This window comes from Canis aureus, chromosome 9, assembly GCF_053574225.1.
Source record: "Canis aureus isolate CA01 chromosome 9, VMU_Caureus_v.1.0, whole genome shotgun sequence".
Classification (NCBI taxonomy): Eukaryota; Metazoa; Chordata; class Mammalia; order Carnivora; family Canidae; genus Canis; species Canis aureus.
The window spans coordinates 37181334-37206770 of NC_135619.1; the positions used below are offsets into that span (position 1 = coordinate 37181334).

Sequence of the window (25437 nt, forward strand, 5' to 3'; positions counted from 1 at the left end):
AAATTGTATTGATCATTGTTTACATGTTTTCCACACAGAGCTTTAGAAATATAGCCACTTTAAGTCTAGTAAAGTCTGTTAAGGAAGTTTTACTGAATTTTATGTATATTCATACAAGTAAAAATGATAATCTATTTGGAATATTCATATACCTATATAGCTTCTGATATCAAGCATGTAAACTACTATTAAAGTTTGAATAGGAATAGCCTGTTGTTAGTAATGGATATATCTGAAACTGGAAGGAAGGAAGGTTTGTTCTTCATATTTATGAAGTAGCTACTATTTCTCTAAACCCCCCCCCCCCCCCCAGTCATTGGGTCTTTTTGTTTTGTTATTTATCTATTTATTTAAAACATTTTATTTATTAGAGAGAGAGAGAGTGAGTGCATAATTTGGGGGGAAGGGCAAAAGGAGAGGAAGCAGGCTCCCTGCTGAGCAGATAGCCCAACATTGGGCCGGATCCCAGGACCCTGGAACAATGATCTGACCTGAAGGTAGACACTCAACCAGTCCTGAGCCACCCAGGTGCCCTTGTGTCTTTGTGTTTTGATTAAGATTTGTCATGGAGTTTCCTGTTGGAAATGTGGGTTGTTTTCAGATGAGAACTTTATGGGGTTGCAAATTCTTGTTATCACTAAATTCTGAAGTGGTAGGGAAGAAGGCTTTTAAGTAAAATTTTCATCTGGGTGTTTTCCTCTCCTTTATGGTTTGTTAAAGAGGGTGTTCATTATGTAACTTACCATCTTATTCTCTTTTGTAATAAGTAATTTTGTATTTTCATTTTTATTCTTCCTCCTACTCCTTTATATACATATGTTTGCATCTCTAAAATTTTAAGAATTAAAATTTGGATTGTTGACATGTTTCTTGCACACTTATTCTGAAATTCTTTCATTTTTTTAGTGGAAGGAACAAGCGGTGGTGACCTCCAGCTTTTTGTTGATGCTGGGGTTCCTGTGAATTCAGACATGATTAGCCATTTTGTGAATGAAGCTCTTGCTGAGACCATTACTGTCATGCTGGGTGATAGAGAAGCAAAGAATCAAGGTCCTATTGCTACAAGTGTTTCTGGGGATGTTTCAATAAGCAACACACACTTGCCGGTAGGAGTGACTCTCCTTTCATGACTTAGGGAATTTTTTTGATACATTTATTAAAAAACAGTAAGATGGATAAATTTTAAATTAGGTATCATAATAAGGTCATAGTTTATGGAGAAGATTGATTTTTTGTTGCAATGGTATTATAGTAATATTTTCCCCAGCATTTTACTTTAAAAACTTTTAAATCTGTAGAAAAGTTGAAAGTATAGCACAATGAATATCTGTATGCCCTTTATCTAATACTCGCCAATTAATAACTTTTTGACATAATTTATGTCTTTATATGTTATATATTCTTTAAAAATCATTTGAAAGTTGCAAATATCATGACACTTCACTTTTTGAAAGCATCAACAGTATCTCCTAAGAACAAGATACTTTATTACATAATAAAATGCCATCATCATACTCCTGAAGAAAGTTAACATTGATATGTTAATACTATATAATAATACTATATAACATAATAATATATGTTAATATTATATAATACTATGTAATATAGAGTCCATATTCAAGTTTCCTTATTATTCTAAAAATATCCTTTATAGATTTTTTTTAATTCAAGAGACAGCCAGGGTTCACACATTGCTTTTGGTTGTCATATAAACTGCTATTTTTAATCTTTAAAAGAAAATGTATATTAGGCACTTTTGTTGTTTGTTTCATCAGCCTTATTATGCTAAGTAGTTTCTAATCTATTATAGGAACATGGAATTATACAAAATCAAAATAGACTCTCTACTACTACCAACTGTTTAAACCTTTGTAGACACTTCTGATTCTATAGATCATGAGGGCATCATTTTACATAGGTGAAACAGTTAAACTGCCTCATTTGAAGTATAAACATAAAGTTACATATTTGAATTTTATGGCGGTTGGTATAATGTAATTGGCATGATGTGATTAGTGTGCCAGAGACTAGGTACATAGTTTTGGCCTGTGCTTTTTTTAGCTCATTGGTCATGCATGCAGTGCAGATGTTTTCAGGGTTGTGGCTTTCTCTGTGCTAATTAATGTTGGTATGTTTTCTGTGCATATACTCCATATATTCTACATATACTTTCTCATTCTACATGAGAAAATGTAGGAAAATACAATTACTAAGATTGAGAGGATGGACTTGGGAGTTGGGAAGATGTGAATTTGTACCTTCAGGTCTGTTGCTTTAGTTTCATATGTGTAATAGAGAAAATACATAGAGTTTAAATAACCAGGACTCTACCAAAATCTGCTTACAGAGTATGTAGGAGGGGAAGCTCCCTTCTCCCACTGCCATATTGTTCATTATCTTCAGAATTGTCATGATTTTTCGTGGCCCTTTGGTCTTCGAAGTGTACATTAAAATTTAGTTTTCAAGTGCTGTGAAAGATTTTGTTGGGATTTTTATGGGAATTGATCCAATTTTGATTGGTTTAATTTGGAGAGATTGACATCTTTATGATACTGTTATCTTCTTAGCCAAGATTTTGTGGAAGATATAGTGAGATGATGAATGAAAAGAGCTTAATCTAATGCCTAGAATTTGGTACTTAATAGCTAATTGTTTATCATTATCATCCATTACCAAAACTATTTAGAATACCTTCAGATCCTCTCATGATGATGGTCAGTAGCATTATATTTGAAAACAGTGCTCTTATGCTATAGTTTTATGAAGTCAAGAGAAAAAAAATAAAGGCTAAGTACATGCTAATTATTAACCAGTGCTGTAGGATTTCTAATATGCTTCATGGTTTTTAAATTGCATGTCAATTTTCAACTCATAATACAGAATAAAGGCTAATTACCCTCCTGTCTATGATGTTTTAGAATGAGGAGAAAAAGACAATGATTTGAAAAATAGGTAAAAGACATGTCTAGACAATTCACACACAAAAAGAAACACAAATGACCCAAATACATATAAAAAGATGGTCAATATCACTGATAATAAGAAAAAAATCACTGAAACCTCATTTTTACTGATTAGATGGTAAAACACTAGAAGTTTGATGGCATTGTATAGAAAACCTTGGGGAAATGGGAATTCTCATATCTTTTTGTGGTTAGTGTACAATAATATAACCCTGCAGAGTGAAATTTGACAATATATATTCAAATAAAAAATGCAATTAACCCATTAACCAAGCTGTCCCACTTTTAGGAAGTTATCCCACAGATAATCTATACACATATGAAATGCATTCAGTCAAAATTATGTTTGATGACGGGAATGGAACTAGGTAGATAGGACATGGTTAGGAAATGAAACTTAATTTGCACTATTGTTCTTACGTACCTTTTTGAATTTTGACTCATTTGAATAATTTCTATTTAGCAAATCTATTTTAAAGTGTTTACTTTTTTCTTCGTCCGTACTTTCCATCTCCATATTATCTTCATTTTATCCCCCATTTGCTTTTTCTTATCCTTTCTTGCTTTTTGCAAGCTCTGTTCTTTTGTGCTAAAAGGCTACTCTTTGATATCTTGTCAGTTAAAATGTTTCCTTTCTGTGACATGGCCTACCCAGCTTGTGTTTGCATTTGATCTTCAGCTGTATATTCAGTGTATCTTCCTCTCTGTATTAGGAGAGGGAGCCTTAGGTTTCTTTGGGGCCTACTTCAGAGGCAGAGCTTTTTCAATAGCCTGAGGCTCTCTGCAGGCTAGTCTTGAAACTAACAGCTAGAAGTTCAAGGAAGGGCTCCATTTCTTTCCCATTCATTTAAATTCTCTGTAATCTCTGAATGAGCTCATTTCATTGTTTTACATTACCCTTATTTTGGTGATGATAATATCTTATTGATAATATCAATAAATAAATAATCATGATATCTTGTTTTTTTTATTTTAGGCAAGAATATGTACCCCAGTGGCTACCCCACAGCCAACTCCCCCTCACTCACCTTCATCACCTCCTAAGGAGCGTGTGTTAGTAAAAACTCCAGATTCTTCTCCCTGTGATTCAGATCATGATTTAAGTATTCCTGAGAAAGAAATACTTGCTGAAAAAGGTAGAAACCTTATTTCTATATATCAGTTTTAATCTGTATCAATAAGATTTCATGGTTTATTTTACAAGGTGTTTTGTAGATTAATACACATATACCTGTTGCTTATTAGATTTCAGTAAATCAATTTTTCTGGCAAGAAAACTAAGAAATTGGTTGCCATTTTTTAAAGTATATGATCTAGGGGTGCCTTGGATGCCTCAGCCAGGAGACCATGTGACTCTTGATCTCAGGGTTGTGAGTTTGAGCCCCATATGGGGCGTAGAGATTACTTGAAAAAAATAAAGCATCTTAAAAAAAGTATATGATCTGATACACACTTAGACTACTTTTAACTTCATGGCAGTATAAAAATGATAGGTCTTTTCAAGATTTTCTTATACTTTACTAAATTAATTTGAGAATTTTCCCATTAATGGCCATTATTATTATTGTTAATGATTATTTTATATGCCAAAATGTTGAGAGATTCCTGAAACAACATATCTTGCCTTCCTATGGAGTTGTTTATTGACTTTTATCTTTTAATTTCTTTTTTAAACAACAAATTTTTAGGAAATGAGGTGCCTGCCATCACACTTGTTACTACTCCAGTGGTTACCCCTGCTACTACCCCTCCTCCTGCAGCAGCTCTTTCCCCAAGTTTGTCAGAGATTTCCATTGATAAATTGAAGCTCGCAGGCCCAGAGCTTCCTAAGCCATGGAGTGATGGAGACCTGCCACTGGAAGAGGAGAATCCTAACTCTCCTCAAGAAGAACTTCACCCAAGAGCTATGTAAATAGCATACTTACTTTCAGTAACTGTATTTCATCTTAAGTTGACATATATGATCTATTGAAAACATTAGAAATGTTGAAGCTTTATAAACCACAAGCTTAGTAGAAAGACGTTTCATAAACTTCAAGGTTTTAAGATTTTCACCAAATTTATTTGTGCCTTCAATTATTTTTTAAAACATTTTTTTTTGTGGAACAGATTAAAATATGTTGTTATAATATTGTTAGTCATATAGAAAATCATTTTTCCCCAGAGCGAATCTTCATTTACAATGATCAGTTAACTTTTCTATAACCATACAGATTTATTTTAGAGATGGTAGAACTTTTAAGATGGTCTGTGATTAAAGCATGAAAACAATTATAGTATGGTATATGTAGTATAGTAGTATGGTAATTATAGTAGTGCAGATTATAGAAATACTTTGGTAAGGGGGCCTTTGAATCTGTTTTTTTAAATATAAAAATTAATATAGGCCTTTAGTGACCTAATAAGTTCAAAACATGTCTTTTTCTTCTTAGTGTAATGTCTGTGGCCAAGGATGAAGAGCCTGAGAGTGTGGATTTCCCTCCTCAGCCTGCACCTCCAGAACTTCCGCTTCCTACTGGCACCAAGACCCTTCCCCCCACACAGATGCCAGGTTCTGATTCATCAACAACAGAAAGCACCTTGAGTGTTACTGTCACTGAAACTGAGACTCTGGATAGACCTATCTCCGAAGGAGAGGTTTTACTTAACTATGGTCAAAAAGTGGCTCCAAAGAGTAAGTTAAGTTGTTTCAATTGATTTCACTGGCTAGATTATGACAATTCCTAAGTATTACTTTTCTATGTCAAGTGTTTTTTACTTAATTTTCAGGATTAAACATGGTATAATAATGGGCTCTGCAAGTTAACTTTTCTATGCCTTAACTACAGAAAGTTAACTTCTTGCTCATAAATCTCACCTTCCAAAAAAAAAAACAAACAAAAAAAAAATCTCACCTTCCAGAAATAATATCACTCTTAATGGTTTAGGGTTATACCTTTCCAAGTCTTTTTTTTTCTATGCATATAAATACGTGTGTGTGTGTGTGTATGTGTGTGTATTTTTACCTTTAAAAAATGGGACCATACTATATCTTTCTATCTATCTATCTATCCATCTATCTTGTTTTGAAGCCAGATTTTTTTTTTTTTTACCTAATAATATATTGTGGACATCTTTCTATAGCAATACATATAGCTGTACCTCATTTTTTAGTTGAGTGTGGTCTATCAAAACAATGCCATAGTGGTTAGCATGTAGATTGCTTTCAGTATTTCCATACTATACATAACTCTCCAGTGACTATTCTTACACACACACTTTGTGTACCTATCTGATAAATTCCTTAGAATACATGCCTAGAAGTGGAATTGCTGAATCAGAGTATGCACCTTTAATACATACCTTTAATACATGATACATTGTCAACATGTTCTTTAGAAAGGTTAATCAGTTTTTAACTTTAATCATTTTTAAATACATCAATAATATATAGTATTAAATACATCTATTAAATACTAATACTAGTAATACTAGTAGTATTAGTGTCTTTTTCTCAATTTCATAATTACTGTTGATACCTTTAGTTCTTTTTAATTTCTGACAAGCTGGTAGGTAAAGTACAAATCTCATCTTTGTTATAAAATGTACTTTAAAAAAAAGCTGGTGGAGATTGAGTAGCTTATGAATTATTATTTATGAACAGTATAAGTTTAAATGTCATGTTCTCTGGCTTTATAGTAAGATTATTTACTAAACTTATGTTTCTTCTGTTTTCTAAATTTTTACAATGTAATTTCTAGTTTTAGGAGATGGAAGACTGTATCTGATGAACCTAAATGATAGCTTATCCAGTACTTTACATGATGCCCTTGAAATGGTAAGAAATTACTGGCTCCATATTGAATTCTGACATAAAGAATACTTCAATGAACTTGGTGCCATTGATCAGGATTTTTTCTCAGATATTTGAGTTATAGATATAAAATTTAATAAAATATCCATGAAGAAATTTAAAATTTCTTGCATATTTCATTATCATATATGCACATTTCGTTATCATAAATGTGAGAAATAAGGATAAAATTATTAGCCTCTGTGGCTCCAGTAGTTGAAAAATGAAGTAATCTAATTATGTAATGAAAATCTAGCTCAATGAAAATCATCATATGGATAGATTGCCTATATATAATTTCAGACAGGACTTTATCTGTTTAAACCTGCTCTCTTATGATATATGTATTATTTTTCTCTAATCAGGATTGTAATTCTTTGCCCTAAAAATAATTGAGTTTGTTAACATAAGAAAAAGAAACTGAAATAGGACATAGTAGTATCAGCACTTCCTAGTTATTACCTAGCTCTATGGAAGAAAAACTTGGTATTTAAAAGCATTATTACAGGGACTCCTGGGTGGTTCAGTTAGTTAAGTGCCTGACTCTTGATTTTGGCTCACGTCCTGATCTCGGGGTCCTGGGATGGAGCTCCACATTGGATTTTGCACTCAGTGGGAGTCTGCCTGAGGATATTCTCTCTCTCTCTGTGTGTCTCTCTCTCGCCCTCTGCCCCTCCTCCGACTCTGTGTGCATTCTCTCTCAAATAAATATATATTTTTTATTAGGGGCACCTGGGTGGCTTAGTTAAGAGGCCAACTCTTGGTCTCACCTCAGGTCTTGATCTCAAGGTCATAAGTTCAAGCCCCACATTGGGCTCCATGCTAGACATGGAACTTACTTTAAAACTTATATATAAATATATATTTATATAATTAAATATAATATATTTATACAAATTTATATATATGTTTATATTTAAATTAAATATATAGTTATAATTATTATAACATGGGTAATATTAATTAGTATTACAATATATGTAATATCAGTTAGTATGTATCCACATATAAATATCATACAGAAATGGTAATAGGAATTATCTTTTGAAATACAACTAAGGAATAGAAATCTTTACTTTTTATATGTATTTTTAACCACCTAAGCAACGGAAGGTAGTGCTAATCAATTTTCATATACATTTATCTATAGCTTTTGCTAAGTATTACTGTTATTGTTGCTCTGTTTTAAAAGTTTGATAATTTTTTTTTAAAGATTTTATTTATTCATGAGAGACACAGAGAGAAAGAGAGGCAGAGACACAGGCAAAGAGAGAAGCAGTCTCCATGCAGGGAGCCTGACGTGGGACCAGATCCTGGGACTCTAGGATCATGCCCTAGGTGGAAGGCAGGTGCTAAACCCGCTGAGCCACTCAGGGATCCCAAAGTTTGATAATTTTTGACATGTAGATATCTGTAAAAACCATTACTACAATCAACATAATGAACATATCATCATTCAGCACTCCACAAAGTTTCCTCATGACATTTTGTAATCCCTCCTCATCTCTTACCAGTCCTCTCATCCACCACATGTATATCACAATTACTGTCTATTTTCTGTAACTATAAATAGTTTGTGTTTTCCAAAATAACAGAAATGGAATCATGTGGTATACTTTTCCTCCCCTGCTTGCTTTAACTCAGCATAATTATTTTGAGATTCATCTGTGTTGTAGTGCATATCATCGTTTGTTCCTTTCTTTTTTTTTTTTTTTTTTAAGATTTTATTTATTTATTCATAGACACAGAGAGAGAGGGGCAGAGACACAGAGGGAGAAGCAGGCTCCATGCAGGGAGCCTGATGTGGGACTCGATCCCGGGTCTCCAGGATCACACTACACTCCAGGCTGCAGGCGGTGCCAAACCGCTGCGCCACCGGGGCTGCCCTGTTTGTTCCTTTTTATTGCTGAGTAGTAATGTGTTATATGGATGTACCACAATTGGTCTGTTCACCTGTCAGTGGACATTTAGTTTTATTCCAGTTTTGGCTATCACAAATAAAGCAACTGTGAACATTTGTGTACAAGTTTTGTATGGACATATGCTTTCATTTCCTTGGGCAAATACTTAGGAGTAGAATGAATTTATATGTGGTAGGTATATGGTAAACTTTTTAAGAAAAGCTATTTAATTTAATCTGCTGAAATTTTGTGTTGGCTTTTACATGCATGTTTTATAGGAATTACATTTTACAGGAATTATAGGAATCTGCAGTGAGTTTTGGGCTTTGCTCAGACATATGGTTAAATTACCTAAGATAGTTTTACCCTTTTGAGTCCTGCTTTAAAGATTCATTAGGGGCTCCTGGGTTGCTCAGTCGCTTAAGCATCTGCCTTCAGCTTAGATCATGGATGGTCCTGGGACCTTGGGATTGAGTCTGGCTTTGGGCTCCCTGCTCATTGGGGAGTCTGCTTCTCCCTCTGCCCCTTTCCCCTGCTTGTGCGCATGCTCTCTCTCTCTCAAATAAATAAAATCTAAAAAAAAAAAAAAAAAAAAAGATTCATCAGGCAAGACCAGAGCAGTACTTACTCTATGGCTATTTGTTCCCCACTGTGGAGGCAAGACCCTTCTAGGCACTCCACCCAATGCCTCATTAAATGTGGTTTTCCAGCCTTCCTGGTGGGAACAGCTATTACTCCAGCCAGTGTATACACCCTGGGCACTGTTGGAGCCAGTCCATTCTCCAGACTCATATGACTTCCTCACATGTGTGTGCTGATCAATATTCAGTGCTCAAAGGGTACTCTCTGCAGATCTCCAGAGTACTCACCCTGTGCAGCTTTTACTTTCCTGGTAGCCTATCTTATGAACTCTAGCTGTCTTGGCTTCCTTGGAGTTTCAGTCCCATCTTAGCTCAGGGGACCACTGAGCTCTGCCTGGATTCTCCCTCTGTACTGCCACCTGGAAAGCCCCATAGGCGGTCAGTGGGAGCAGTCCCAGGGCTCTCCTAATTTGTTGCCATCTCTCAGGGATCACTGTTTTTCGTTACCTAATGTCCTGTGTCTTAAAATGCAATTTTTCACATACTTTGTCCATTTTTTAGTAGTTTCAAGGGGTTAGGTAAATCCAAAAGTAAAGTCTGCTGGTGTTATTATCTTTCCATTTGTATCATTATACACGATCATGATGAAAACAGAAAGAGATTGGTGTATTTTTGAAAAATCATGTCATTCTATCCCTATATGATCATAATGCTAGAAGTTCCTTTAAAGCAACTAGTTGGGGGGTGCGTAGGTAGCTCGGTCAGTTAAACATCTGCCTTCAGCTCAGGTCATGATCCCAGGGTCCTGGGATCAAGCCAGGCATTGGGCTCTCTGCTCAGTGGGGAGTCTATTTCTCCCTCTCCCTCTTCCTCTGTGTGCACGCTCTCTCTCTGAAAGAAATAAATGAAATCTTAAAAAAAAAAAAATAAAGCAAGCACTTGAAGTGATGTAAATAGGACTGTATATTAAATTCACTAGTGGAACCTTAAAAAAATATGTATGCTGGTTCCATCCTCTGATGTGAGGATTCAGCAGATCATGAGAGTTGTATGCTGTTGTGTGTGAGTGGTTAGAAGCCTAGACCTATATATTTTGAAAAAGTTCCCAGTGTTCTCATGTGCATCCTTTGTTATATGTGACTACTCATTTTACAGATGTTGAGTGAGGTTAAATGATTTGTCCATGTCACATAGCTATTCAGTGACAGATACGCAACTCTCTTTGCATAGATACATGGTACCTTTTCCTTTCATTTTAAGCTAATAACTCTAAATTTTGAGTTCTGTGTAGGACTATCTGAATCCTAAAGCTGAAGTTACAAGCAGCTGGGTGCTCGTGGTGAAGCATTTCTCAAGTCCACAAACAGCTTTGGAGGCTACATAGCATATATTAAATATCCTTAATAGTATAAAGATTCTGAATCTGGAAATTAACATATTCAAGTAATGAAATTTGTTAAAACCAATTCGCTTTACTGTATATATACAGGGTTATAAAATAATGCATTAAAGAGATTTTTTTTGGTAAGATTTTAATGGAATAGTTACTTCTCTAACAGTAATTATAGGTGCCTTAACATATTTCTGCAGTTTTTCATTTTAGCCTGCAGTGCAGGATGCAGCATCCCTACAGTGCTCTGCCCCCATCACCACACTGTGGTGGTGTTTTAGGTGCTGCATAAATATAAAGCAGGAAACTGTATGAGCCAAAAACTTGATGGCCCTATATAAAACATTTATAAATCATTATAAGTCAATCACTTGGGACACAGGGTCCAGTTTTCATGTTTATTATAATAAATGTCCAGTTTAACTGTAACCAAATTATTCTATGCTGTTGTTTCTTTTTGAGGCAAACTAAGGAGTTGTTAGTTGTCAAATGAAAGTGAGAACTAGATGAAAATACAGTCTACCTTCTTTCCATAAAGTGTTAATAAGACTATTTTCATAGTGGTCTTATGTTTTATTAATCATAAATCAAGAAAAATGCCATTGTTTCTTAGAATTTTTGGTTATATTAATTGTCCCTATATTTCATTCAGGATGATGATCCTCCCAGTGAAGGACAAGTAATGAGGATTCCCCATAAAAAAATTCATGCAGATGCAATTCCTTCTCTTCTTGCTAAAGAAAACCAGGACTCTTTGGTTTCACCACAAGCAGCCTACCATTCAGAGGTACTTATTAACCTTAATGATTTTTGTTTTCTTTTGGTTTGATCTAAATACAGGAAAAATAACAAAATATTCCTACTTTTAGTGAAAGCATGCTAATTCTTCAACTTATTCAGGGGTCAACCTTTTAGTGACTTTAACCTGAAGTGCAAACTTTAGAGTTCTACAGTTGAAAGGAATTTAGGCCATCTGTTCCAGCCCTTTTGATCTACAGTTGAGAAAAACTGAAGCCCTTTTAAATGATTTGTGAGGATCATTCATTCTTTCTTTCTTTCTCAACCATTTACTGAATTTCTACTATATGCCAGACATATAGTACCAGTGTCTGCAGTCTGGGTTGTTACCAAGATCAATGATCCTTATGAGTATGAGAACATTTTGTGAGTAGGCAAGCTAAGGCTTCAATAGAGTCATAGCATATTAAGGTGTTAAATAGCTCAACAATTACAAGTACCCTGGAAAACTGATTCACAATAGAGAAGGTACTATTTATTGCACAACATTTTATATAGTGGTGGCAGAGTAATAGAAGCACTGTGAAATATTCCTAATTAATTTCTAGGGAAAATGTATCTGCCATCATTCTGAACTTTACTTAAGAGTCTCCAAAGGTTTTATTTTAATTGCAAAATAATCTTTTTCTATTTAAAGGCTGTTGAAGTAATTAACATTCCTAAAGAAAAGTCAGATTAAGGACTTAGAGGAGATAGAAGTACACAAGAATTTGGGGAAATTTTAGAAAATCTTGAATGTTGAGCTAAGAAGTTGGATTTTATTTTGTAGTTCAACAGAGCCATCAAAGATGTTTCAGCAGTGATTTCTTCATACACCCTAGTAAAAACACTTCGTTGAAATTAAAACCCATTTAAATGAGAAACACGAGAACGTTCAGATAATAGAATTTTTATTCAGTTCTGGATTAGTAAACTCAATATTTCTAAGTCACAAAATGTGGTAGTGATCAGATATATAATTTTTAATACAGAAAGAAAATAGAAATCATAATTTTCTTTTTATTTTTTATTTTTTATTTTTTTTATTTTTTTAAGATTTTATTTATTTATTTATTTATTTATTTATTTATTTTTTTGAACTTTTATTTATTTATGATAGGCACACAGTGAGAGAGAGAGAGAGAGGCAGAGACACAGGCAGAGGGAGAAGCAGGCTCCATGCACCGGGAGCCCGACATGGGATTCGATCCCGGGTCTCCAGGACCGCGCCCTGGGCCAAAGGCAGGCGCCAAACCGCTGCGCCACCCAGGGATCCCTTATTTATTTATTCATAGAGACGCAGAGAGAGAGAGAGAGGCAGAGACACAGGCAGAGGGAGAAGCAGGCACCATGCAGAGACCCTGACGTGGGACTCGATCCAGGATCTCCAGGATCACACCCTGGGCTGCAGGCGGCACTAAACCGCTGTGCCACCGGGCCTGCCCTCTTTTTAGTTTTTAGATTTTGTATATTTGATAAAGAAATATATTTGTACTTGTATACTTTCCCAGGTAAAAAAGCTTTATTAAATATGGTGAAAGTAGTCTTCTTCCACTTATATACTTATAAAAATGTAGTTATTTGGATATGGGTAATGTTTATGTCACGTAAGGTATATTTTCCTCATCATACTTGTTTAACTATAAAGTTCACTCTAGCAAGTTCAGGCAGTTTTTATTAATGGAGAATGAAAGATAAATTTTCTGTTATTTTTATTTGAGGCTGTATGAATCATGTAATATGTGCCAGCATTTAGTTTAAATCATAAAATTTTTCTTAGATGTTTTGCTATTGAATTTGGAGTTGGAAAAATAGATAATGGTTACTTATCTTCATAAAACATTAGTAACAAAGCCAATTGCTAGATGCCTGATTGAACTAAAACTTTTTAAGACTTTCAGTAGTGTGAGTGTGGCATCATAATAAGTACTTTCTAAAATATCTTTCAAGTAGCCAAGTGTCATGGATCATGATATTTGACTAATTTTTGCTGTTTTGACTTGAATTTAATATGGTGTTTTTAGCAATTGTTTCTACCTTCCATAGGACTTGGAAAACTGTGCAGGTGAGCTTAGTGAAGGACAAAGGCCTGGGCTGACAGCAGCAGCAGAGAACATCTTCCCGGGATGTTCTGTCTCTATGCAGCCACCTGCCACTAATGTGGGGTCTTTGGGTGAAAAATGTGCTCCTAAGCCACTATCTCAGCAATTTGACACAGTTACAGGTATGCACCAACATATTGCTTCTTAATGTATCATTTATTAGAATGCACTTGACTCCCATCACACTTTCTTTGTACTGTTTCCATGCTGAATGCTATATTCTGTCTTGTATAATAAATGCGGTCATGATCCTCATCTGAGTTAAGAAAATAGTGATTTTTAGGTGGAGGCAAAATTTCTTTATTAAAAAGGGTCTTCATTATTGAAAAGTTTAGTAATGACTTTTTTTTGTGGCCTATATACCAATATTTTACCAAACATGATTTAGGTATCAGTGTAAGTATGTGAACCCTATTGGGTGATGCATGGGATAATTTTGGTAATATGCATACATACACTTAATTTTTTTAATAGTGATGTATTTATTTTACTGTGTATTAGAAAAATATAATTTAGAACACCAAAACTGTGACAGAACGTATCTTGTTTGGGACTAAGTTAAATGAGATAATACTGTAGAAACTCATTCTTCACATTGTATAAATTTCTGACACAGCGCTCAGTGCATTTGTGGCTATTTTAGAATCTCATTAAGCAGACTTTCTGCTATAACACTTTGGAAATAAGAATAGAAGAGAGAATACTGATCACTAGCACATTCAGTTGATTTTCATTATCTCTGGTAGTTATGTTCTATGGAGTCACCAGGAACACTGGATTAGTAAATACTGACCCATTGCTCCGAGGGGAAGATACAGGCCTGGTTCCTGCAAGCCTCTGATGATAACATCTTTGTCCACTGATTGATATATAACCTGTGTTATGTGTAAAGAAATCTTATTATAATATATATTGTTGATGCATTAACCTCGAGATCCGGGTTCACAATGTAGCTTGTGCCTAAGGCCCGTCATACCTTTGTGCACTTAGGAAACCAGATAGCCCTTCAGCACTGTGACTGGGAGCCCTTGGAAACCACAGATCACCAACAAAAAGCATTTTTAAATGTGAACAGACAGTAAATATACAGCAAAAAGGACCCTTGTTTACAGTTATAAGAGCTGAAATAAGAAAACAGCATCACTTTGTTCAGCCTCAGCTGGTAAAATGTAAGTTGGGTGAGGCAAAAGTTTTTTACTGGTCTGCACATGTCTGTGAATGACCACAAAAGCACTGTGACTATTGATTTTGGAGTTAGAAATAAATTTTATTGAGTAGGTGAATTTGTAAATATGGAATCAGCAAATTAATGAGGATCAAATATATTGTCATTTACTGATTTTTTTCCATGGCTATTGCTGGATTCTCTTAAGTGAGAAGAACTTCTGGAGTTATGCAAATTTTCCAGAAATCAGAAAAGGGAATGCATAAAGTTAGGAAAACATTGGCATGCAATGTTTAAAATCTCCATTTCATATTGAGCAAACACCTTTTATCTTTCAGAATTGAGAGAAATTCAAGACTAAATTTTCCAGGAGAATAAATGTAAGATTGGAGTTATTTCTCATTTTGTGCACATAGTGATAGAATTAAATGTTTTACAGGTTTTTTTTTAAGATTTTTTAAAAAATTTATTCATGAGAGACACAGAGAGAGAGAGAGGCAGAGACACAGGCAGAGGGAGAAACAGGCTCCATGCAGGGAGCCTGACGTGGGACTCAATCCCTGTCTCCAGGATCATGCCCTGGGCTGAAGGCGGTGCTAAACCGCTGAGCCACCCGGGATGCCCCCTTGCCTCTTTCTTTATCCTTCTTTGCTTATATTTGTATATAGCTAACTATGCAGATTGCAGTTAAACAGAATGAACACTAGGTGGCTCCCACAGATCACTTCACAGCTGTAAGGTACTTGAGAAAAACTAGGTACTTGTTAGATTATTATAGAATAAAATACATAAGGTTATATCCTATTTAGTCCCTCCCTATCCCTCTGGTAGCACCTAGCATATTGCCTACAGTACAGTGTATTTGTAATAGTAAGCACATTTTAGGTATTTATTTAACAGGAAAAAATAATAAGTTATGTGGCATAACACAAGGTCAGGCATATAGCAGAGTATGGCTAAGAATTTGGGCTTTGGAAGTTTCAGATATTAGTTTGCATTTCAGCTCTGTGTACTTTGAGGCAAGTAATATAATATCTCTCAGCCCAAGCTTCTTCATCTATCAAGTAGGGATAATATTAGTGTATTAGTTACCCATTGCTATTTAACAGATTACCCCACAATTTAGCAGCCAAAGACAGCAAACATTTATTATCTCACACAGTTCTGAAAGTCACAAATATGGTTGTGGCTTAGCTAGGTAATTCTCAGAATCCCCCTTGAGCTTGTTTTTTGGGGCTGAGGTCATCTGAAGGCTTCCACCAGGGTTGGAGGATCTTTTTTTCTAAGCTCACTCAACATGGCTGCTGGCAGAAGGTCTCAGTTCCTCACTACAAAGAACCTGTTTTTAGAACTGCCCATGACACCAGCTGGCTTCCCACAAAGATGATCTTAGAGAAAGTAAGCAATCAGGATGGAAACCTCAATGTCTTTTATAATTTAATATCAGAAGTGACACGCAATTGTTTATGCCACATCCTATCAGTAACACAGACCAATCCTGGAATAATACTGTAGGGGACTACAGAAAGGTGTGAATACCAGGAGACAGGATTCGGGGAGCCATCTTGGAGGCTGGTTATCACAAATAGTGTCCACCGTTTAAGGTTATTAGGATTAGTAAATGACAATGCATATAAAGTAGTCAGCACAGTGCTTACTTAGCACATAGTGAGTGGTGTTCTCTTTAATAATACTCAAGAGTATGTAAAAATGCCTTCTGACATGTATTTAAGAGAAATGGAAACTACTCACAGTTACCTAAAAAGACTATGCCCATAGAGAACTAATGCCATGTATCATTATTTCTGCTGGTGGCTAATTTCATGCCTTTTATATTGATTTTGTTGTTGTTGTTAGAGACAGAGTGCGGGGGACGGACAGAGGTTAGAGGGAGAGAGAGAATCTTAAGTAGGCTTCATGCTCATCATAGAGATTGATGCAGGACTCGATCCCACGACCCTGAGATCATGACCTGAGCCAAAATCAAGAGTTGGATGCTTAACTGACTGAGCCACCCAGGTGCCCTATATTGATTTTTTAATAACTATCTATAGAGGCTCATCACCTCTTACCTTGCATCTTCCCACCTCTGTTCATTGTCAGTAAGTATCCTATTTGCAACCTATATTTCCCTAGCACCCTTCCTAATCCTGAGGCACTCAGTTTGGGTTGAATAACAAAAAGATGCAAAATTAGCTTTGAAGAGTTGCCTTAAGAATCCTAATATGTAAACTGGTATTTTTGAATGAATTGTGAGGACTCCAGAATACACTTTGAATTCTAGCTCTCATTTATTCAGAAAACTTGTATTGAGTACCTACTATGTATCTGATACTATATTATATTTGTACAATGTTAGGGACTTAAGATACAGAGATGCTAGACATCTGCTCTCAAGGAAGTTTACAAACTACTGTAGGAGAAATACAAAAAAGGTAATATAATACTGTGTGATTAGTACAATGCAGACTGCTGTGGGAGTGCAGGGGAGGACTGTACCCACACATGTGGGCTCCGAGAAGGTTTCCTACAAGTCGATATGAAATTGAATCTTAATGGTGGAGCATGTTCCAGTTTGTACAGTTACTTATTGATTTAGAAAATATTTTTTGACTGTTTGCTATGCTCTAAGTATACTTGAAGGACTAGGAATATAAAACCTATTAAGGCCTTATCCATAATGGATTTTTTCTCTAGTAGAAGTAATAAACAAGAGGACACAAACATGCAGTAAATTGTTGTAGTTGTAGGATGGGGTACAGGTCACTTGTACCTGCAGAGAGCAATCAAAAAAGACTTCATACATGAGAGGAGGCTTATTTGAAATGGATTCTCAAAGATGAATAGATGTTTGCCATGTAGTAAATGAGGAGAGACCTTGCAGGCTGAATATGCAATGAAACAAGGGGAAAAAGTAAAAAAATAGCAAGACTTAACTAGGGAGATATAAGTACTTAATCAATGAGCTAGACCTAAGGATGCAATAAGATTGGAGTAGTTAGCAGAAACTAGGTCCTAAAAAGTCCTGGATAATATATGAAATAGTTTTTGAATTTACTCTAACATGATAGGGATCCATTTATATGCCAAATGGAAGATAATGCCAATCTTATTTTATATTTATACCCATGGAAAATTGAGTCTTGAATTTCTGTCAATTCTGAATGTTTTGTGATATTCTCAGATTCATTAAGGGTTGTAAGTAAATGCCTGATATGATCATCTTTGCCTTTTATTTAGCGAGATCATCTAAGGTGTACAGCGTGATGAGTAGATTGGAAAGGATTAAGACTGGAGGCAAGGAGCCTGATTGGACAGGTGTTACAGAAAAGCTGGAACCATTATTATGCAACAATGAGGAAATGTAAAAAGGGAGATTGGAAAGACAAGGAGGAGAATGGACAAGACTTAGTTTGAAAATGAGAGGAGCAAAAGAAAGTCCATCCATATGGTTCAATAGATGGAATTTCCATTCACTAAGAAAGAGGGAATATGGAGAAAGGATAGAATTAGGAGGACATAAGGATGAATGGAGTTTTAAGCATATAGAATTTTAGGCACCTTTGGGTTTCATACAAATGGAGAAGTCTATTTTTGTGACAAACCTGAAGCTGCTGCTCACACTGGCAATTTTGAGTGGATTTAGTCTTCTCTAAAAGTCTTAGTTTCTAAGTCCAAGGTTCCTTTTTCATTGCATAAGTCTCTAGAAGAGTAAAGTTATGGATTTCAAGTTATTATGAATTTGATGTGGATGATATAATAGTTACAAAGAGTGAAGTTACATTATACAGACAAGACTCCCACATTCAATGAGCATACTTTATAGAAGTCACACTACTGTGTTGAGCAAATTTAGCATTGTTACCGTGACTGTCAAGGAATTCTTTCCTGACCCTTTATCACTAGGTTAGATACCTGTCATATGTGCTCTCTGTATAGCTCTCTAATGTTGCCTGCCTAATGTTGCTTTTGTTACACTGATCTGTAATCTCACTTGAGGGTAGTAGGGACTTTATCTTGTTTACTGTCCTATCCTGTCGTCAAGCAAAGTTTGTAGCATCTAGGACATAGTAAATATATGTTAAATGATAGGGTGTTATATGAGTTGAAAGCTATTACGCACTTTTTTGAATGCTTTGGGGAAAAATTTGATTATATACTTTCTGGGTTTTTACATTTAGATCTTTTTGCTTGTTTATTTTTAAAGATTTACTTATTCATGAGAGACAGAGAGAGAGGCAGAGACCCAGGCAGAGGGAGAAGCAGGCTTCTCGCAGGGAGCCCGATGCGGGACTCGATCCCGGATCCCGGGATCATGCCCTGAGCTGAAGGCAGATGCTCAACTGCTGAGCCACCCAGGCGTCCCTACATTTAGATATTTATCAAAATTTATTTCATGTCTTTTTAATTAATTTTTTCTTTATACTTATATATTAACCACATATAATTTCACATAAAACAAAATGTGATTATATCATATATTAAACTATGAACAATTTTTTTGGAGTGTCTTCTGTCTATTCATTTGTCCTCACATTTTCTTCTATTTCATATTATGCCTTACTCCAGCTAACTCATACTAAGATTCTGGCATGTAATCTTCCTGTTTTTGTTCATGGACATACTCACATGTATAATATACATGATAGATACATATGATGTGTGTGTGCGCTGTTATTTTACAAGCTGATATCATATAATGCCTACCTGCCAGCATTTGTTTTTGCATAGTAAATCCTGTAGAAATTACTCACACGTCTCTGATTGCATATGAGTATATATGTCTTCTTATGTTTGTTAACCATTTGGATTTGCTCACTGTGAATTACCTTTTAAGTTTTTTCCCCATCTGTTAGGTTCTAAATTTTTCTTATAATTTTATAAGAACTATTTCTATATTTTATTTATTTATTTTTATTTATTTTATTTTTAAAGATTCTATATTTTAGATGTTTTCTATCATCTATATTGCAAATATCTTTTTCCAAATTTGAACTGAATTCATTGACATTATTTATAATCTTTCTTTGCCATATAGTTAAAAGAATTTTATATAGTTATTTCTTTTATACTTTATGTGTTTTTATGACTTGATTAGGTTTCTCCTAACACAAGTTTATACCTGTAGTCTCATAGGTTTTCTTGCAAGATTTTCATTATTTAGTATATATTTATATTTAAGTCTATGTGGAATTTACTTTTGCAAATGGTGTAAGGTAAAAGTCCAATATGATTTTCTTCCACATAAATAGTTGGGCCAGCATCAACTAATATATAAACTGTTTTCCTTTCCACTGAATTAAAATATCAATATTAAAATATTGATATTAAAATATCAATTTGGGGGATCCCTGGGTGGCTCAGCAGTTTAGCACCTCCCTTTGGCCCAGGGCACGATCCTGGAGTCCCGGGATCGAGTCCCACATCAAGCTTCTGGCATGGAGCCTGCTTCTCCTTCCTCCTGTGTCTCTGCCTCTCTCTCTCTCTCTCTCTCTCTAGGTCTATCATAAATAAATAAATAAATCTTTAAAAAAAATAAAAATAAAATATCAATTTGTATACTATTCTCATAGATATAGAGTATTTTCTGGATTCTTTATTATAAGTATTCTGGATTTTCTATAATCTTAAACATATCAGACTATTGTGTCTTTATGGCACATTCTATTATCTGACAGGGCAAGGTTCCCCTTCAAAAATTTTTTCATACTTTGGTTGGCAGGTTTCAGACATTTATTCCATATAAACTCTAAAACTATTTTTTTTTATTAAAAATTGTCCTAGGGCAGCCTGGGTGGCTCAGTGGTTTAGCGCCGCCTTCAGCCCAGGGCCTGATCTTGGGGACCCGGGATCAAGTCCCACATAAGGCTCCCTCAATGGAGCCTGCTTCTCCCTCTGCCTGTGTCTCTGCCTCTCTCTCTCTCTCTCTCTCCCTGTGTCTCTCATGAATAAATAAAATCTTTAAAAAAATAATCGTCCTAATTGGAATTGTACTATTTATTAATATTGGAAGAATTAATATTTTTATAGTATGTCTTACTATTCATATCTTGTTTGTTCACATCAATATGTTTTAATAATTTATTCATGTGGATTCTATTATTTTCTTAATTTTATTTTTAAATTATTTTAAAGTTTTAATCACTGTCCGTAAAGGATTATTTTTCCATTTTTAGGTGTGTACTGGTATAATATAGAGAAAAACCAATGATTTTTATATATTTACCTAGTATTCAGTCACATTACTTAATTATCTTAATTCTCATAGAGTTATATTTCCTCACTAGAGTGTCTTGGTTTTTCTAGATATGTAACCTTATGATCAGCACAGAATTTTTAATATCTTCTCTTTTAACATTATATTTGCTAATTTTTTTATCTTAATTCATTTGCCAGTCTTAGGAAAATCTTGGAAAAGTGACATATGAATAGAATAGGATATAGGAGAGTATAAAGAAGCCAATATATAAGGCCTAGAACAATAGTTACTCTGAATGATGGATATTATTACCATTATTAACGATATTATGCTAGATAATTAAATGAGAATAAAATAGTTGATAAAAATTTGAGAAATTGTAGAGATTGAATCTGGAAATATAAAAATTAAAACTCAAGGTATATAATTTATTTTATGTAAAACTCACCTAAAAATAGAGATTAACATAAAAGAACAGAGGGTATTTATTTGTTATACCTAAGACATTGTCAATACACTGACTTTTTTTTTTAAGAGAGAGGTGGGGGGGAGAATCAAAATTTTTTTAAGGTTTTATTTATTTATTTGAAAGAGAGAGAGAGCACAAGCAGGAGGAGCAGCAGGCAGAGGGAGAGGGAGAATCAGGCTCTCCACTGAGCAGAGAGACTGATGTGAGGCTTGATTCCAGGACCTTGGGACCATGACTCAAGCCAAAGGCCAGATGCTTAGCCAACTGAGCTGCCCAGGTGCCCCAGAGAGAGTATCTTAAGTAGGCTCTACACCCAGCATGGAGCCTGACAGAGGGCTCAGTCTCAAAATCCTGACATCAGGACCTGAGCCAAAATTAAGAGGTAGATGCTTAACCAATTGAGCCACGCAAGCACCCCCTATAATGACTTTTTTTTTTTTTTGACTTTTTTTTTTAAATACACTGACTTTAAATGGAAAATATTTATGATGTCTTTAAGCTATTTTTTTAAATTTTTATTTATTTATGATAGTCACACAGAGAGAGAGAGAGAGAGAGGCAGAGACACAGGCAGAGGGAGAAGCAGGCTCCATGCACCGGGATCCCGACGTGGGACTCGATCCCGGGTCTCCAGGATCGCGCCCTGGGCCAAAGGCAGGCGCTAAACCGCTGAGCCACCCAGGGATCCCTATGATGTCTTTAAAATATTATTTCATTTAAAATGATTTGTTTAGGTATAATGCTTCAGATCTACATCTATTTCTATTGACTACAGTGAGATACAGTATATACAAATTTTATATACTGTGGTATATATTTAAATATATATATATAATATATACATCTATTTCTATTGACTACAGTGAGATACAGTATATACAAATTTTATATACAGTATATACAAATTTTATATACTGTGGTATGTATGTAAAAGGTGACCATTAATTAGGAAAAACAAAATTTTCCTAGAAATATTTCAGTAGGAATATAAAATAAATGACTGGGAGTTGGAAAATGAAGATTCTAATTCCTCTGCTTTTTGGATAGTTAACTTCCCTGAGCCTTAACTTTGTCGGTAAATGATAGTTATAAAACTATCTGACCTGACTACTTTATAGAATGTTTATAATAGTTAAATTAAGTGACAACGAATGTGAAAGTGTATGGAGTATAAGATGCAATATAAATGTACCATGATATTAGATAGATAGCTCTGCTCTTATTGCCTTCTTTTTATTGATTTGATTGAGATGCCATTTGGATGAAAAAAAAGAAGAACTTGATCACTTGAAGAAAAATATCTACAGAACAAAGCTAAGCAATACTAACATTTTCTAGCTAGGAAATTGCCCCTTGCTTTCACATTACATTTTAGAAATAAAGTTATGTGTTGGCTCTTACTGATAGAAAAAGTAAGCTGGAATCTTAGGAGTTGGAGTTTAGGAGTTGGATTTGGTGTAGACTGCATGAAAAACTTGTTGATTGGAACCTTAGAATAATCCATAGAGTTGTTGGAACATAGGTATTTTTTGCATTCTCTACATGGTTTGGTTTTAATTGTAATGAAGACTTGGTACCAGATTATTTTGGTTAAAGTACACTGCTACTTCTTATTCAGCAATGAGAAATATTGGTAATTTTAGTCAATTACTTGTTCTTTTTCTAAGATAAGCAATTAATTTTAACTTTTTGTTTATATATTTGATAACAGGTGCTGGTTATGAAGATTCATGTGCTAGTCATGGTCCAATGAGTTTGGAAGAATTGGAGTTTCAGCCAAATTCCAACCTTGCTCTTCCCACAACACTTCTGACAGCACAAGAAAATGATGTTAAGTTATCAGGAGCAGCTGAAGATATTCATCAGGTACCAAATTAATGTACTTTACTTAAAATGAGAATGCTAATAATATTGTCTTAGCATGGTGTACTGTCAAGAGCATAGTCTTTGGAGCCATGCTTCCTTTATTTACTAACTCATACCTGGATAACGAATCTTATTAGCTCTTAGGATTCTAGCTGTGACCTTGAATATATAGCCTTTTTCTAAGCCTCAGTATCCTCATCTTTATTTTAAAGATTAAAAATAACATATATAAAATGCTTGTCACTAGTTAGGTAGCTGTTATTATTTATACTTTGGATCCCCATGCAATATTGGGCTCAGTAAATTGTGCATAAATTTATTATATTAAAATTTGTAAAGGTTGCTAACATGGAAGCATAAGAAATTTCATACTGAGTTAGGCCAATGGCCCATGTGATCTTGTATACTGAAAAAAATAGATTAATTACTCTTCAATGTGTAAAGAAATGTTCATATTATTCAAAACAGTTTTGTATCTGTGTAATAGCAATGCATTTCTCATGGTAGATTAATTTATTCCCTAAGTGTTTATTGCATGGAATTGTATAGCATTGCATGGTGTTGGTACTACTGGTTGCAACCTCAGGAGTTTCCTGGGTAAAGTTCAAAACTGGCTTCCTATGCATGGAGAGCAAGAGGAGACCAAATAAAGATGCAGACACTTCAGATTGGTGGGTGGCAGGTTTAATAAGCAAGGGAACTTACTTATGAGGTTTGTCTTAGGCAGCTGTAAGACAAGTAGATCTCTGTACCCACCCACCAGAATAAAAATTTATATGGAAGCCTTAATTTGGTTCAGTCAGGTATTAAGTCCAGATGGTCTCATAACACCTTACTCTCTTAAGACTATGTCCTTAAAACTACTTCTAGTATGGAAATAGTAGGTGGAACGTACATTCCAAAGACAGGGAGAGAGCAAGGAGCCTCTGATTGCCTGAGTTCAGCTTGTGGATCAACCAGTCATTGATAAGAATCCAAAGATAGCTTTTTAAATTCCTGTTAAAGTATAGCTGTTTTCAGAACTCATTCATAATTAGGCCCATAAGGCAGGAAAAGGAAGAAAGAAAATGGCTTCACAATTTGTGATACGTGATTGTAAAAGAATGTGTGACTGTGGTCAATTTCAAATTTGTTTTAAGTTATAGGTAAGGAAGAGAGGGGATGGGGCTTATGGTGGAATATACATTTCTTGAATAGCGAAGGAGGGTAACAATACCTACTCATGCTTGTGAGAATTAAATGATGTTACTAAATATAAAAGCTCTTTGAAAATTGCAGTGCATTATGCAGATTTTCATTTTATGTAAAAGTGGTTATGTGGGAGAGCTTACAAGCAAATTAAGTTTTTATCCTGTCTAAATCCATCATGTATATGTATCTAGAATAGTTTGATTTATAAGGAGCTCTGAATTCTCTAGTGAAAATAGACAGAAATGATTTGAATATTTGAAATCTGTATATTACCCAAATCTTCTAAAGATTTTATTTCCAATATCTTCTCATTAGTAATATGTACTCTATCACACATTTAGCAATTAGAAGGTATGGATAGTATTCAAATTTTAGAAACATCTAAATTTTATTGCTCAAAAATCTTTAAAGTAACTTAAAAAGCAATGACTTATGTCTTAAATTCTTTAGTACCAACAAAAACATGACCAAGAACATAAGCAAGTTGAACATAAGCCAGCACAAAGCCGTTTAATACGTGTAAGAAATAAATCTGATACTTCGTTTTCACAGCAACAAGGTAAGATTTGTTTTCTTGTAATGTAATAGTTTGATTCTTGTCCTGATATTGAATAAGTATAAATGAGAATATTTTTATATACATCTCATTCTTGTCTGTAGGTATTTTGTTTTTTCTTAGTCTACTGGGATAAAGAATTTGGTATCCTATTTGACTGTATGTGTGTTCTTTTTACCAATAAACACTATTTCTAATGGATTTTTTAAACTCTTAGGTAGTGTTTTTCCTTTATTGTTATTTTTAAAATTTTTAAATTTAATTAACATATAATGTATTATTAATTTCAGAGGTAGAGGTCAGTGATTCATCAGTCTAATACAACACCCAGTGCACATTACATCATATGCCTTCCTTAATGTTCATCACATAGTGTTTTTCCTTTAATCTTACCTTTTGGTTCTTGTACAATTAAATGCCCTTTTATCTACTGATAGGTCTG

General features: G+C 34.6%; 1 protein-coding gene across 8 annotated transcripts in view; it reads left to right on the plus strand.

The window, feature by feature from the left end:
- KIAA0586 (KIAA0586 ortholog) overlaps positions 1-25437 on the plus strand; it is a 109223-nt gene that overhangs the window by 49409 nt on the left and 34377 nt on the right. For 7 of the 8 annotated variants that reach the window (XR_013386259.1, XM_077909449.1, XM_077909450.1 and 4 more), the window contains 9 exons: positions 907-1106; positions 3943-4102; positions 4655-4874; positions 5399-5640; positions 6707-6783; positions 11323-11457; positions 13494-13671; positions 23094-23248; positions 24890-24998. Coding sequence is in view for 6 of the 8 variants with exons in the window: in XM_077909449.1 (XP_077765575.1) it covers positions 907-1106; positions 3943-4102; positions 4655-4874; positions 5399-5640; positions 6707-6783; positions 11323-11457; positions 13494-13671; positions 23094-23248; positions 24890-24998 (1476 nt within the window). In the remaining 2 variants the exon portion in view is untranslated. Of the gene's footprint in view, positions 1-906; positions 1107-3942; positions 4103-4654; positions 4875-5398; positions 5641-6706; positions 6784-11322; positions 11458-13493; positions 13672-14539; positions 14719-23093; positions 23249-24889; positions 24999-25437 lie in introns of those variants that run through there. The other variant, XR_013386260.1, reaches the window with a different exon arrangement.